This window comes from Typopeltis vanoorti, chromosome 22 (assembly GCF_054136105.1).
Source record: "Typopeltis vanoorti isolate ZY-2024b chromosome 22, IOZ_Tvanoo_1.0, whole genome shotgun sequence".
NCBI classification, from domain to species: domain Eukaryota; kingdom Metazoa; phylum Arthropoda; class Arachnida; order Uropygi; family Thelyphonidae; genus Typopeltis; species Typopeltis vanoorti.
Window position 1 is genome coordinate 17,107,340 of NC_143570.1, and position 14,843 is coordinate 17,122,182.

The 14,843-nt window shown below is 35.4% G+C and overlaps 1 protein-coding gene across 3 annotated transcripts in view; it reads left to right on the top strand.

Moving 5' to 3' along the window:
* LOC150094188 (uncharacterized) overlaps positions 1–14,843 on the top strand; it is a 189,383-nt gene that overhangs the window by 129,363 nt on the left and 45,177 nt on the right. For all 3 annotated transcript variants that reach the window (XM_090411733.1, XM_090411732.1, XM_090411734.1), the window contains one exon: positions 1,840–3,004. In XM_090411733.1, the coding sequence (XP_090267859.1) occupies positions 1,840–3,004 (1,165 nt within the window). The remainder of the gene's footprint in view (positions 1–1,839; positions 3,005–14,843) is intronic.

Below are 14,843 nucleotides of genomic sequence, written 5' to 3' on the forward strand. Positions count from 1 at the left end.
ATGCACCCAGCCTTCATAGATTTAATGCTTTTTTTTGTTATACATAATTAAATATAATAATGCATTAGTTACATTAATTATATTTACTTCATACACGAATTTAATTTTATGCTACATTTAATAAAGATTATTCATTGCTTAACCTGAGATTTTATTGCCTACAACTTAACCTATAAACATAATCCAAAGGTACTAAATAAATGATCAATTGTGCAGATGAACTGGTTCATCTGCACAATTGATTCTCTTTTGTCCACCTGGTACCCATCACAAGCTCCTTTTAAAATTTCTGTAGGTTAGCAACATTGGTTTCATTGTCATATACTGTTTTCATTTCATATTGTTTTGATATCAACCAGTGCCATTTTCTAATAGCATACTATACATAATCAGAGACGGGGGGGGGGGATGGGATATCTCTTTGGGTATCCGGAGAGTTCATCGAAAAAACAGTTCACCGAAAATTTAAAATTTTCGAAAATGTTATGAGAAAATTGATCCATTTAGAACAAAACATGAAGTGTGAATAAGGAGATTACAATGCTACTTTCACAGGGAAAAATTATAGAACAATATGGTTCTTATAGTCTTTCTTGTCCGATAACTGTTTCATGTCTGTTCATGGGACTGATTTGCCTGTTTCTGGAAAAAAAGCCCAGCCGTATCTATATTATGCCTGCTAACTTGCCTTTAGCAGAACAGGACTGATAAAAATTATGTGTAAATGGGATCCAACTACCCAGGTCTTTCTAACTAAACAGCTTCGTTTTTTCCGACTGAACTATGCGGGCTTCATTATTATTATTGTTGCTGGTAGTAATATGCGACTTCAATACAGCAATTATTATGGGATGAATTTTACTCAGATTCGCTATTTGAAACTTTTACAAGAAAATGTCGAACCGTTCCAGTTTTCAGTTCAGCTATATTCGGGGCGACAAAGAAATAATGTGTCCAAATTATGTACTGGATTACAAAAACTCTCTGACTTGGCGGAATTAGTATAAGTCGTGGTATAAGAAGCTGTCTGCATGGTTCAGTTTTTGTTTTAAATGGATTACTTTTACCATAACATTATCAAAAATTTAATATTTTCGGCGAATTGTTTTTCGATGAATTGCATTTTCGACGAATTGTCTTTCGATGAATTCGCTTTTCGATGAATTTTCCTGTAACCATCTCCTTGATCAGGAACCAGTCAATGCAAACATTGATTATAGAATGCAATAAAGATCTGAAATTTGCATCACAGAAACTTAGTTAAACCAATTATTTTTGAAACTTGAAATTATTCTGTGTAATTGGCCTTATTACACAGATATTCTTTAATTGTGTATTCTTGCATGCATCTACTGGTTATGCATAAGTACAATTAAAATGTAAGGCATTATTTGGCTATTTTATTAAATTTAAATAAAGCTGCAAATTATCAGGTAGTAAACAGCTTAGCATTTCTAACATATGTTCAAAATCAAGATCTTGTATAATAACGTGAGATCCACATATAAGATAGTTCTGAAGCTACTTCATATGTCATTAGCATTATTTGGAATTCTTCACATAGTTATAAAATATTTGCATTGAACATACACCAGCAAGATGGCACCCTTTTTTCAGTCTTTTCATTTACTATACATGCAACATTCTTTTCAATGTTGAACATACAGTGAATGAAAATTTTGCATGTCTAAAAGCTTCTGTAGTCCTGTTTTATTTCTAACTTGAATATTTTACTTTGAAGAGAAATTTTTTCATTACATAATCAGCAGTATTTATACTTGTTTTACTTCATAAACTTATAGTTGTATATTTGTTTATACTAATTTAATTTTATTTTAGCCTCACCATCGACCAAAGCCTGAAGGAAAGAGGCATAAAAAAGTTCGGCAGCCACATAGTTCAAGGGAAAGGTACCGCCAGGTAGTGAATACACAGGAATTTTTAGACAAATCTTCAAACTATTGTCACGTGCAGTTTGGTTCATCAGTAGTTACTAGACCTGGTGGTCATCCACAGTCAGATGGACATCCTGTAAGACCAAATAGCTTAGAATTACACCCATCATATGGTGTTGGTCAGCAAGCATTATATGTAGAAAGTCCAAAACATCATTATCCTCCTCCCCCTCCAGCATATTCAGAGCATCCACTCTCTCCTCAGCATCACTACTCACCACCACCATATGCATCTGAATCTCCAGACACACAAAGTACTCCCACATCAGGAACTCCGAACAGGCATGTTTATCGTGTAAATACTATGAGGCCAACACAGCCTCCCCCTGCACCACCTATATCAAGTTCGTCAGGTTCAAGTGGATCTTCTACTCCAACTGTATCTGGGGGCGGAACTCCATCTAGTGGTGCTGGAAGATATCGGCCACCTGCTAATTCAAGGGACAACTTACCACCACCACCACCTCCTCCTGATGGTGCTGCAGTGAATGGAACTCAAATGCCAAGCAGTTATTCAGCCCAAAGAATTGTCCAATATCAGAATGGTTCTGCACCCCATACACCATCTCATATTGTTCAACAAGAATCAAAGCATAGTACTCCTACCCACACTCCTCACATAGTAAATCACATTCCTAAAGCTGAGAGTAGAGAGCCAACGCCAGAAGAGGTTCAACCTACACCTGATGGTCTAGATTTACCGCCTCCACCTCCTACACCCAAAGAAACTGTACCCAAAGAAGAACCAATTCCTCCTTCCCCACTTCCACCACCCCCAGTAAATGGAACTCCTTTACCACCTCCAGTGAATGGTACCCCTTTACCACCTCCACCACCTCCTATGCCACCAACAGAACTTCCTAGTGAATCTTTAGTAAATGGGGATACTACTGAGAATCAAGGTCCAGAGGTTGTATCTGTTTCATCAGAATCAGCTAGTACAACATCAAGTGTTAGCAAAGTTAGCGAGAGCACGGATTCAAAGTCAAAATTGCCTCCAATGGCACAGAGTGATGCAAGAAGTGATCTTTTGGCAGCTATTAGAGAAGGTATTCTTTCACTTACAGTTTGTTTTTTTATTTCTTATGTGTTTGGAATTATATAGTAAATGTTTACTGTGATATTTAAGTAACCATTCAATTTGAGCTTTAAATTAATATATTTTTAAAGATATTATTACAGCATTAGAATGAGCTGTATTCAAGCACACCCAAATGTTTCAGAAACAAGTATTTTGCAAAAAAAAAAAAAAGGTTTGTCCAGGAAATTTCCCAACTTTTGGATTATTGTACCAACAAGCATTACCAGCTGTGTGCTTTATATGCTGCAATCTGGCAGCAGCAGTATTGGGAAACCTAGCAAAAACGGTGCTGTGATGTTTTGCATAGCTATTGTATTACGTCTGTTTGTGTCAACATGTGTTTGGCAATTTTTTGTTGTGTTTAAAATGAGTGATTTTCATGATCAATGAATTTGTGTGAAGTTTTGCATCAAATTGGGAAAATCTTTCACGGAGATATTTGAAATGCTGAAAAGATCATTTTGAAATGAGGCTTTAGGCTGGACTCAGATATACAAGTGGCGGAAACATTTCAAAGATGGCTGAACTTCACTCAACAATGGTCCCTGTTCAGGACAGTCACCAACATCAAATATTGCTGAAAATGTTGCATAAGTTCATGAAGTCATCCATTCTAACTGCCATTTAACTGTTTGTGAGGTAGCTGAAGAAGTAAACATTTCAAAAGCTATCTATCATGAGATTCTTACACAAAATTTAAGCATGCATCACATTTCAGCCAAAGTTGTGCCTTGCCTTTTGACTGACGATCAAAGAAAAATTCAGGTTGATGCGAGCCAAGAGCTTTTCAGTCTAGCTTATGAGGATGAAAACTTTTTTTAAAAAATCATTATCAGGGATGAGACATGATTTACAGCTATGATATCAAAACAAAAGATCAATTGTCGCAGTGGGTGTCAAAAGGGTCACAATGACCGAAAAGTATTATCTTTAGGTAATGCAATGTCTTCGTGGGCTATCAGAAAAAAAAAAAAAATATATTCGAATCCCATCGTGGGCATGGATGTTTGTGATTGTAGAAATACTAGTGGTGGTGGTGGACGGTAGATGGCGTTAGTGTTGTTGTGGTTAGTTGTAGTTGGTGGAATGAGTGGTAGAGACAGAGTTGTAGAGTATGTACCCTCCCTCGATGAGTCCTTGGACTCCCTGGAGATGTCAAATAATAATAATAATAATAATATATATAGAATAACACATATGCCACAGTAAATAACTTTTTAATTATTATGTAAATATTTCATCTTATATATATCATAAGACATCATCAGTACACTTATTGAACAACAATAGGAATTGAATTCAAAAAAATAGTAGCGTACATACTTAAATTGGAATCTTTATGTATACAGTCATGTGTTCATAGATTAAAACTATTGGGATAAAATCAAATTAATTAAAATCTAACAGATAAATTATTTAATAAAATTGAGGAGAATAATTTCCCAAACTTTTGGAATAGTGAGACAGTTGTTCTGCTTAAGATTAGGTCTATGAAGTAAGGCTTCATCATTTTCTTTATATAAATGTTCATATATGGATTTATGTAGTAGCTTAGCCGTTTTCCATTGGATCCTGTGGTTAGCATTTTTGATTCCATGTTGTGCAAGGCCAGATTTGTGAGGTTTGATAAGACTGATGTGGTCTTGATGTTCAGGGATATGTTTATATATAGATCTTCTTGTTTGTCTGTAATAAGACAAATTACATGAACAAGGTACTTAGTATATGCTAGGTAGCATCATTGGTCAGAGTTTGTCTTTTAGAGAAGGTAGCAAGTGGTTAATTTGCTTGATGGGTTTATAGGTAACAAAAATTATGAAATATTTTTTCATAATTTTTGCCAAACGTTCAGGATGTCTTTAATATATGGTATAGGAGTCCTATGGGGTTCTTCTTATCTGAGTTAATTTATAGGAGAGTGGTTAATTATTTTTTGGGTTGTTATTGGATTATATGCATTTAGTAATGCGTTTTTGTGATAATTTCCAATTTTTATTTTAGAGAATCTTCAGAAATACAAATCTTGTGTGCTCTAGATACTAAAGCTTTTACAATGCCATATTTTTGTGATAGATGGTAAGCTGATGTTTTATGGGTATAACGACCTGTAAAAGTTTGTTTTCGGTCAGAAGTGGAAATGGATCCATCTTGTTTATGCTGGATGTGTACATCAAGAAAGGAAATACCATTTAATGATTCTTTTTCTAGTGTGAGAACGTGATATGAGGATGCAGGATGTTGATTTTTTGTGGAGACAAGTAGAGTTCTGGTTCTGTACAACTCCAAACTGCAAAGACGTCATCATTGCAGTTTGAATGCATCATTGCATATTATTGCCAAGTTATTGGTTTTAGGCCAAGAGCAAAAATTCTGTCTTCTAGGTGTTCAAGAAAAAAAATTCAAAACCCACAGTTTTCAGAATGGGAAAGGGGACAGTGAGACTAGTTTGTACTGATGATTCCACCAAAGGATCTAGTAAGAAATAATTAATAATAAAAATATTTTTAACAAATCAAATAACATACACAAACAGTTAATCGAAAGAGAGTTTACTACTGAATGGCAATTCATCAAATAAATTATTCATTGAACAATAATTTCATTTAATGGTATTTCATCAAAAAGGAAATTTATCAAATAAACAATTTGTCGAATCAGAGTTCATCGCACAACAATTCGCCGCAAATGCAATTGATTGAAAAACAATTCATCAATAATTTTTTGATGAATTCTTTCTTAATTCATTGGAAAGGTAATTTTCTTGTGAACTATTGTTTAAAAATGTTTGGTAAGTACCTAACGTTACTCAGTATACAGACAGCATATGCAAGTCGTCATTGAGACATAGTAATTCTTTTGTTGTATATCTGAACAAATTTTCTGTAAGTATATATGCTGTTTCATTGTGTTCATAGTGATTTATCTCTAAACAAAAATTTATTTCTACCTAATTTTTTCACAACAACAATGGTCAGATTGAAATGAAAACTGATAAATTTTAATATAGATCTTAACTATAAAATTTCGTTAAGTTGCATCTGGCCTGTGCAGAATTACTAATATTATTTCAAAACTTCTTTATGAAAATTATATAATAAAAGTGATTCAATTGGAGCTAAAACTAAATCCTGCATACGACTTCTTCGAATTCCACTAAGTCAGAGAGTTATTGTAATATATAATTTTGACATGTTGTTCCTTTATAACTGTTGAACTAAATATAGTAATATATTTAGTTCTAAATTACCGTTGAACTAAATATAGTAATATATTTAGTTCAACGGTAAGAATATAAATATATTCTTGAACTAAAAACTGGAACATTTTGACAAATTTTTCGAAATGTCAAAAAATTTTCGACTAATTTTTGTAAAAATTTCAAATACCAAATCTGAGTAAAATTCATCTCATTGGTGCATACAGAAATAGCATACTACTACTAATAGTAATAATAATGGAGCCTCTATAGTTCATTCGGTATAAACAAAACCCTTTAGTTGAAAGAGTTTGGTTCAAATCCCCCCTCTATGACACGAATAACTATTATCAGTTCTCTTCAACTGAAGACGAGTTATCAGGCCTCATAGAGATATGGCAGGATTTTTTCCTTTGGGAAACAGGCAAAGCAGTTCATGAACATACATATTCACAGACAGGAAACACTTACTGGACAAGAAAGATAATAGGAAACCATGTTGTTCTATAATTATTTCCTAGTAATGTTAGCATTGCTATCCCACCAACCATTATGTTGATGAGAGAGGATAATGAGAGGAAACGATAATAACCATTATTATTACTACTACTACTAACAGTAATAATAATGCATCTACTATTAATAATAATAATTAGTAGTGATAGTAATCCTGTAATTAAGGATTCCAGAGTCTGTAATCCACATACTCGCAATCTGACCTCATAATTTAAATCCCATAATCCAGATATAATCTTTGTAACTCTTCTTTGCACCCTTTCCACAGCTTCTTTATCCTCTTGGAATCTGGGAGACCAAATCTATGTACAATAATCTAGGTGTGGTCTTATCAAAGCCTTATAAAGAGGCAAAACAACTATCTAAAAATCCTCCAGAGACAAGACTTCAACAATGGCTTGCATTATACCCGGAGAATAATACTGGTATTTCAACAGCCGAACATCTTCCACATGGTGCCGACTTGGAATACTTGGAAAAGCCTCAACAGACTTTGAACGACAGGATGCTGCAAACAAAACCTCATCAGATGGGGCTACCTCACTGGACCAGATAATTGTGCGTATGGAACAACCAGTCCATGGAACACCTTCTTTCTTGTCCCCTTCTTCAATCACCTTGAACAAAAGAGGACCTTATATCCTGCACAGAAAGAGCAGTTGATTACGCATGATACTGGAGGAACATCTGACCATATTTATTGTATATATAACTTATGTATAGTTTCCTTTTTCTTCATATTTTACTTATTAGTTCCTGTGTAATTCACCTACCAAATTTAAGCTGTTCTCATTTGTAATGTATCCTAATTTTGTTGTAAATAATGTTGTACCACTTGTGTTTGGATATGAAATAAATAATACTTCCTTATCCTTAGATGTTAGGGTTCGCTTCAACATTGCAATTACCCTCTGAGTTGTATTTGCAACTTTTATATGTGATCTTTGAAATTCAAATTCCTATCCACCAATATGCCAAGATCCCTTGCCTCCTCAGTTCCTTGTAGTAACCCTGCTAATATAATATGCTGCTGGAAATCTCATCACACCGAAGTGCATAATTTTACACTTACCATCATGAAACTGATAACCATTTTCATTTGTCCAAATTTCCAGCCTATTCAAACCATTTTGTAAGTGCTGAATATCAGTACCATCCCTTATTGCCCTGCCTATCTTCCCATCATTGGCAAACAGTTGCACATCTGATGTTAGACCCTGCCTAATGTCATGAATGTATAGATTGAACAGATAGAATAGAATAATGACCCAAGGACTAAACCCTCAGATACACCACTGGTCACCTTCAATCTGGCAGATTCAACCCACTGTATACCACTTTTTTGATATCTGTCTGTCAACCATCTCCTGATCCAAGTCAAGAGTTTGTATTCCAATCCCATATTCTCAGTTTATGTAACAGCCTTTCATGTGGTATCCTATCAAATGCCTGAGAAAAATCCGACATTATCATAGTGTATCCATTCCCTTTATCCAACTCAGCCATAACATTGTTATAAAATATGAGCAAATTGCTAAAACATGGACTGAAATTTTATATCAGCTTTATTAGTTGACCAGATATTTGTAAAATATATAACAATTGTCTACAAGTTTCACCAGCATTACTGTCTGGCTTCTTCAGGACATGCGTAACGGTACATGGAACTAATGTTTACTAGTAAAAAAGAAGAATGGAGTGACAGTGAAATAAATTAAAATGGGGTGTAACATCATAAGCATGGGATGTGGTGTATTAGTCATTGTTTATTGAGCGCATTATATAGTTTTTGGCAAAATGAAATTCTGGTAAACTGAGCAAATTTATTAGGCTTTTCCAGATGTCTTTCAGAATCATTCCTTGATTTCTGTTTAGATTTTCTCCAGAGTGGAGTACAATGCAGTGGCTTCTTTGAAGTTTCTACATCAAAAACCCTCTTCTGTATAGGGCATGGAGCTTTTATCCCAATCAATGGTGTGGTTAGAGATCGAGAAGTGACGGGCTAATTCTGAAGTATCTGTTCTGTGTTGTTGTTCACGTCTCCTACATGTTCTTTTATTCGAATTTCCAGGCTTCTCGATGTTTGCCCTGTGTAATTTAATCCACAGGATCATGGAATGTTGTATACACCTGCGTATTTGAAGAAGGCATTAATATCCTTTGGTGATCTTAAAATATGGTGTATTGTCTTGACAGGTTTGAGAGCAACTCTGACGTTGAAAGACTTAAGGAGTTTGGCAATTTTTGTTGACACTGAGACTTCATTAGGGATGACGATGTATATTATGTGACAGAAGGTTGCTGTTGTGGAGGGTTTTTATGAAGAATCTTTTTGATTATATTTCTTGGCTAACCGTTGGGAGTCTGAGATATGAGAGTGAGTTCATCAAGGAGATCTTTTTTCTTCTGAGATAATGTTAGTCACTCTATTCTTAAGCATATGTATTATGCTGAGTTTCAAATCGACTCACCATATCGCACAGAAACTCAGCATGATACATATGCTTAACCTTTTAACTGCTGAGATACTAAATAATCAGTATGACCCTCCTTGCTGAGTTATTTTCACAATTATAAAATATTTTATAATAATATGAATAGTTACTATAATGTATTACACATTTTTGTACTGTTTTCTTGTAAAAATTGCAGTCACTGAACAAAACTGTTATATAGGAATTTTATTTTCAAGTTAGGGATGTCCAAAATTTATCTTGAAATTTATTTGTTTATTTCATGTCAAATAATATCATGTAATATATGGGAGGACTGTTGCTTGTATATATAATCTTATATGTTTCTTTAACTTAATATTCGTTTTCTATTATTTCCCTTCTTTATTGTTCTACCTTAAATAAAATTTTTCTTGCCTGAGACTTTTCTTGCCTGTGCCTCTGAAATTCCCTTATAGGCAGAAGAAAGTTTTTCTACCCTAGTAGATCAATTAATCAGTTATATCCTATTTTGGCCAAGGTTTGCAGTCATGGCAAAATTTATTCATAAATCACTGCTAATCGATGGGGTTCCGCTATCAGGTCTGAAATAGTGTTTTTTTTCTTGTTCTTTTTACAATGAATCAGTGCATTGTAAAAAGATTGAATCGGACAACTATTTTTATCAACAATAATTTCTGATCACATAATTATACATATCACTTGAAATCACAAGATTCATTTGTGAAAGGTAATTCTTAGTCTTTCTCAATCACTCAACTTAGTTTCTATTAAATTCTCTCGCACTTACTTAGTTGGACCTTCAACAAGCATACTTTATAATACAAATATCAGGAAGTTATACCTATAACATGAACTCGTTAGTTGCGCCTGACATTCCTAATTTAGCATCAATCAAAATACAACATACATGTATACAAATATATCTCTCAGAATCTCATTCCTATCAAACACTTAATCATAATCTAGGCAATTATATTTACACAATCCACCTCATTGTGTTTCAGACTTTCCAATGATACGATAGCAGGAGCATACTCTATCACAAAATTCAATCATAAGTACACATATAATCAATTAAAGAAATTTCAGTAGCTCAATCTTTTCTCCAAGGGAAATTAATTGTGCTCATGCTTCACTCATTTTGCGATTACACACGTTTACGAGAAATATTAACACTCTAAATACTATCTCCTTAAACTAGACAATTTAGCAGTTCGATAGGGAATTCTTTCTTTATTCACAAACAATAAATGAATGTATAGACTCACATGGGTCTCTTCCTATATTACATGTGTAATTCAATCGTAAGTACACCTATAATTCATTAAAGAAATTTCAACAGCTCAACATTTTCTCCAAGGGAAGTTAACTGCGCTCATGCTTCACTCATTTGCGATTACACACATTTGCTCTAAATACTATCTCTTTAAACTAGACAATTTAACAGTGCGATAGGGAATTCTTTCTTAATTCATAAACAATAAACGAATATGTAGACTCGCATTAGTCTCTTCCTATCTTGTATGTGTCTTCCGTCCTTCTTTCCTTATTCCGGTGCTTGAGTGGGGTTTCTCTCCTCCATTCTGTGTTTTGGAATTCTCCTCAAAGCGACACCAGGCACTGATGAATAGTCGTAGCAGCAGGCGGTAATATAGGGTAGGCATTCCGGCGTCTTGAACTGCCCAACAAAGGATTTCTGCATACGCCTGGTCGCACTTATTCGATTACAGGACCTTTACGGCAAGATTTCTCCTAACAGTCGCTTCCAGATATCTTCGGCTGTGACTGGAACGACATCAGTGGATGGATCTCTTCACCCCCCCCCCAGAACTTACACCTGGGCTCCTCTCTTGTGGATGGTTCACTCAGGATGAAGAAAGGGAAGCCCTTCTCATCTTCGAACCAATCCTTTTATACACCAGAGTCCCTGCACCTTTGATTAAGTTTTTGGGACCCCTGGCGTCCCTGTACGAGTCTTGCTAGTAGTTTGGAGAACCCTGTATAATGTTTCTTGAAAATTTGCCGACACTTCCTCCCTTTACTGCCTTAATCTTGCCTATGGGCCTTTCTTTTTGATTCGTGCCACGCCCTTTCAATATTGACCTTGAAGGTCACCTGCAGTGGGTCTTGCAACCAATCTTCAAAAGACATGCTGAATTTCGGGCGATGCTCTTGGTTTCAATACTTCTATATCCCTTAAACAATGAGCGAGTTAATTCCCTTTGGGCTTATTTTGCTCTTTATACAGATAGCTTTACATAGAGAACTAAAATATACATTTTTACAAGAAAAATTAGGTGAATTCCTACTGTAAAAAGTCGATGTTTTTAGATAATTTATTTTGGCAACATCGAATTTTTACAGTCACACACAAGTCAAGTGAGAAACACCTCCCCAAAAATACTTCAATACTTTAGTAGTGTGTGGTAATTTTGAAAGCAGGGGTGTACACATAAGGCTATGCTACATTTGGTACACATATACTGGCTCTCTTTTCTTTTTCTTTGCCCCAATGTGGTATTTGAATACACATGACAATGCCTAGTGGGATTTGCTTTCTTGGGTGTGGGTGGCACAGGTATTAAGAAATGTCTTTCCCTCAGTCTGAGGGGTTCGTCACCCTGTGATGGTCGTCCAGATGTAGTGGTTGGTCTTGGTATGTGGAACTTTTGAAAAATTTCTCTGATGAGAGTCAGTTGAAAATTAGCATGTGTGATATTTTCATCAGTATGTACATTATACAAAATATGTGAATTGAGAACAGTGAGATCCAAGGGATGGAAAAAGAATTTTCTGTACCATTTGAAGTCCTTTCGCACACATTCAAGAGAACCGACCATCATCTCTGTCCTGTCCACAGCCCCCATATTCCTATTATTATCCATGACACATTCAGGTTTCATTATTGGTGTGTTTGTTGTCCTGTCAACTTTCCCTGATTGTTTCATAGAGTTTGTGTGGAGTGTGGTCAACATACAAACTTCTCGTTTATCAATCCATTTTATCGCCATCATATTATCTGTGTGTCTGGATTCTACCTGTCCTTTGTCTAATTTTTTGTTCAGTTTCGGCAACCCTTTCCTGTTTTCCTAACAGTCCCACATGCATTGGTACCAATTTTATGTAGCCAGTCATACAGAAGAGTGCCAGAATGACAATTGTCTAACCACAATGTGTGCCCTTGCTGCAAATACTTTACCACTAGGGTTTGCACCACGGCCCCAGAAATCCCAAATTCACGTTCTGGAATAATGTCTGTAGTTGCTCCTGTGTACACTACAAAATCTAACACATATTCAGTCTCACAGCCACACAACACAAAAACTTTGATCTTGAATCTATGTCTTTTCGAAGGAATGTACTGTTTGAACTGGAGGCGCCCCTTGAACAGTACTAAGCTCTCGTCAATACATATATTTTGAAAAGGGGTAAATACTTCACTGTAGGTTTTTCTCAGATGATCGATAATTGGTTGTAGTTTGTGTAGTCTTTGTCTTGGAACCCGAGTTTCATTGTCATTAAAATGTAAAACACGTAAAAGTAAAAGGAATCTGTCCCTGGACATGTAGTCTGTGAACTGTGGAGTAGCTATGAGGGGATCCTTGGGCCAATATTCTGCTATTGTTAGTTTTTTTACCCTAGCCATAAGCATTATGATTCCAAAAATATATAACTCCTCTGGGGTAGTATTTTTCCATTTTTGCAAACAAGATTGGGATGCTGGTGGTAGTTTCTGAGTCAAAAATACATAATATTTATTACTTTCGTCAGCAATATGTTGCATTATATGAAGGGGGAAAAATAGTTTGAAAAAATCAAAAACAGTTGAACCATCATCTAAAATTGCTGAAATACCTGAATTATCATTATTGAATTGGTGAACTGTTGCACGAAAATTTATATCGCGCCGTTGAAATAATGAAGCGTCAGTACGATTTCTTTTTTGCGGATGCACTGGTGCTTGTGGTTCGTTATCTGAACTTTCACTATCACTATTTTCACTATTTTCTAAAAAATAAATATCATCGTTGTCACTGAAATCTGATAAATCAGAAGGTAAAGTTTCTAATACTTCTACTAATTCCGCCTCAGTAAGGGAACGCTGCTGTCTGCTTGTCGAAGCCATTTCTACTAACCGTGGAATCACCGCATCACGTGATTGCCTGGCTCCTATTGTCAAGGGTGACTCTGATAACATTGTGCATGGTCTCACAATTTTTTACAGAGATAATGCCACAAAGCAAACAGAAGCTTGAAAATTAGTTCCTTCTAATCCTAAGAGATGGCACTATAAGCCTGCTCAATTCAAATGCTTTCACAAAGTAAATTAAATGAGTATTACACACTGAAAGTTCAAATCAAGTTAACTCGATTGTAGCAAAGTCGCCATTTTTTTCCGCAGTCAAGTTAACTCGACCGTAGCAGTTAAAGAGTTAAGAATAGAGTGACCAACATTATCTCAGAAGAAAAAGATCTCCTTCATGAACTCGCTCTCATATCTCAGACCCTAGTAAACAACGGTTACCCAAGAAATATAATAAAAAAAATTCTTCATAGAAACCCTCCACAACAGCAACTTTCTGTCACGCAATATGCATCGTCCATCATCATCCTTTATGCAGTCTCAGTGTCAACAAAAATTGCCAAACTCCTTAAGTCTTTCAACGTCAGAGTTGCAATTAAACCTGTCAAGACAATACACCATATTTTAAGATCACCAAAGGACATTAATGCCTTCTTCAAATACGCAGGTGTATACAACGTTCCATGTTCCTGTGGATTAAATTACATAGGGCAAACATCGAGAATCCTGGAAATTCAAATAAAAGAACATGTAGGAGACGTGAACAACAACAGAACAGATATTTCAGAATTAGCCCATCACTTCTCGATATCCCATCGATTGGGATAAAAGCTCCATGCCCTATATGGAAGAGGATTTTCGTTGTAGAAACTTCAAAGAAGCCGCTGTTGTACTCCGCTCTGGAGAAAATCTGAACAGAAATCAAGGAATGATTCTGAAAGACATCTGGAAAAGCCTAATAAGTTCACTTAGCTTACCAGAAGGTGGGGATTACTATCTCTAGAAATATAGCCATAACAGTGTTGTAAATGGTCAGATATCATAAAGGCACAGCAGATGGATTCATATTGCATAAGTTCCATTACGTGTAGTTACATGTTTGTTTTATTTTATTCATTTTTTTGATAAATATGAAAAAATGTAATATTTTCTATTGCTTGTATGATAGCTAAAATTCAGTCACTGTTTTTTATGTGCTATGCATAGTGAAAAATTGTTTCTCCACTCATAATGAGCAATAAGTCATAATGTGCCTGATGGATGGGTGACTTGATCTCTGAAATTGTCAACAAACTTGGATTTTCTCATATGACAGTTTCAAGAGTGTTCTGGGAAGATGAAAATTCCAGCAAAAAAAAAAAAAAAAACAAGCACCCAGACAAATGCAAAGGGCAACCACCCTTGAATTATTGTGGACTTTGCCAACTGTCTCAGCTTTGGGAGCTGCTGACCTGCGAGAGTCCCACTAACGGCACGACACTGGGCTGAACACCTTGCCTCATCTGAAGAACATCAAAACTGGAAGATTGAAAATTGGCGACATATAGCCTGGAGT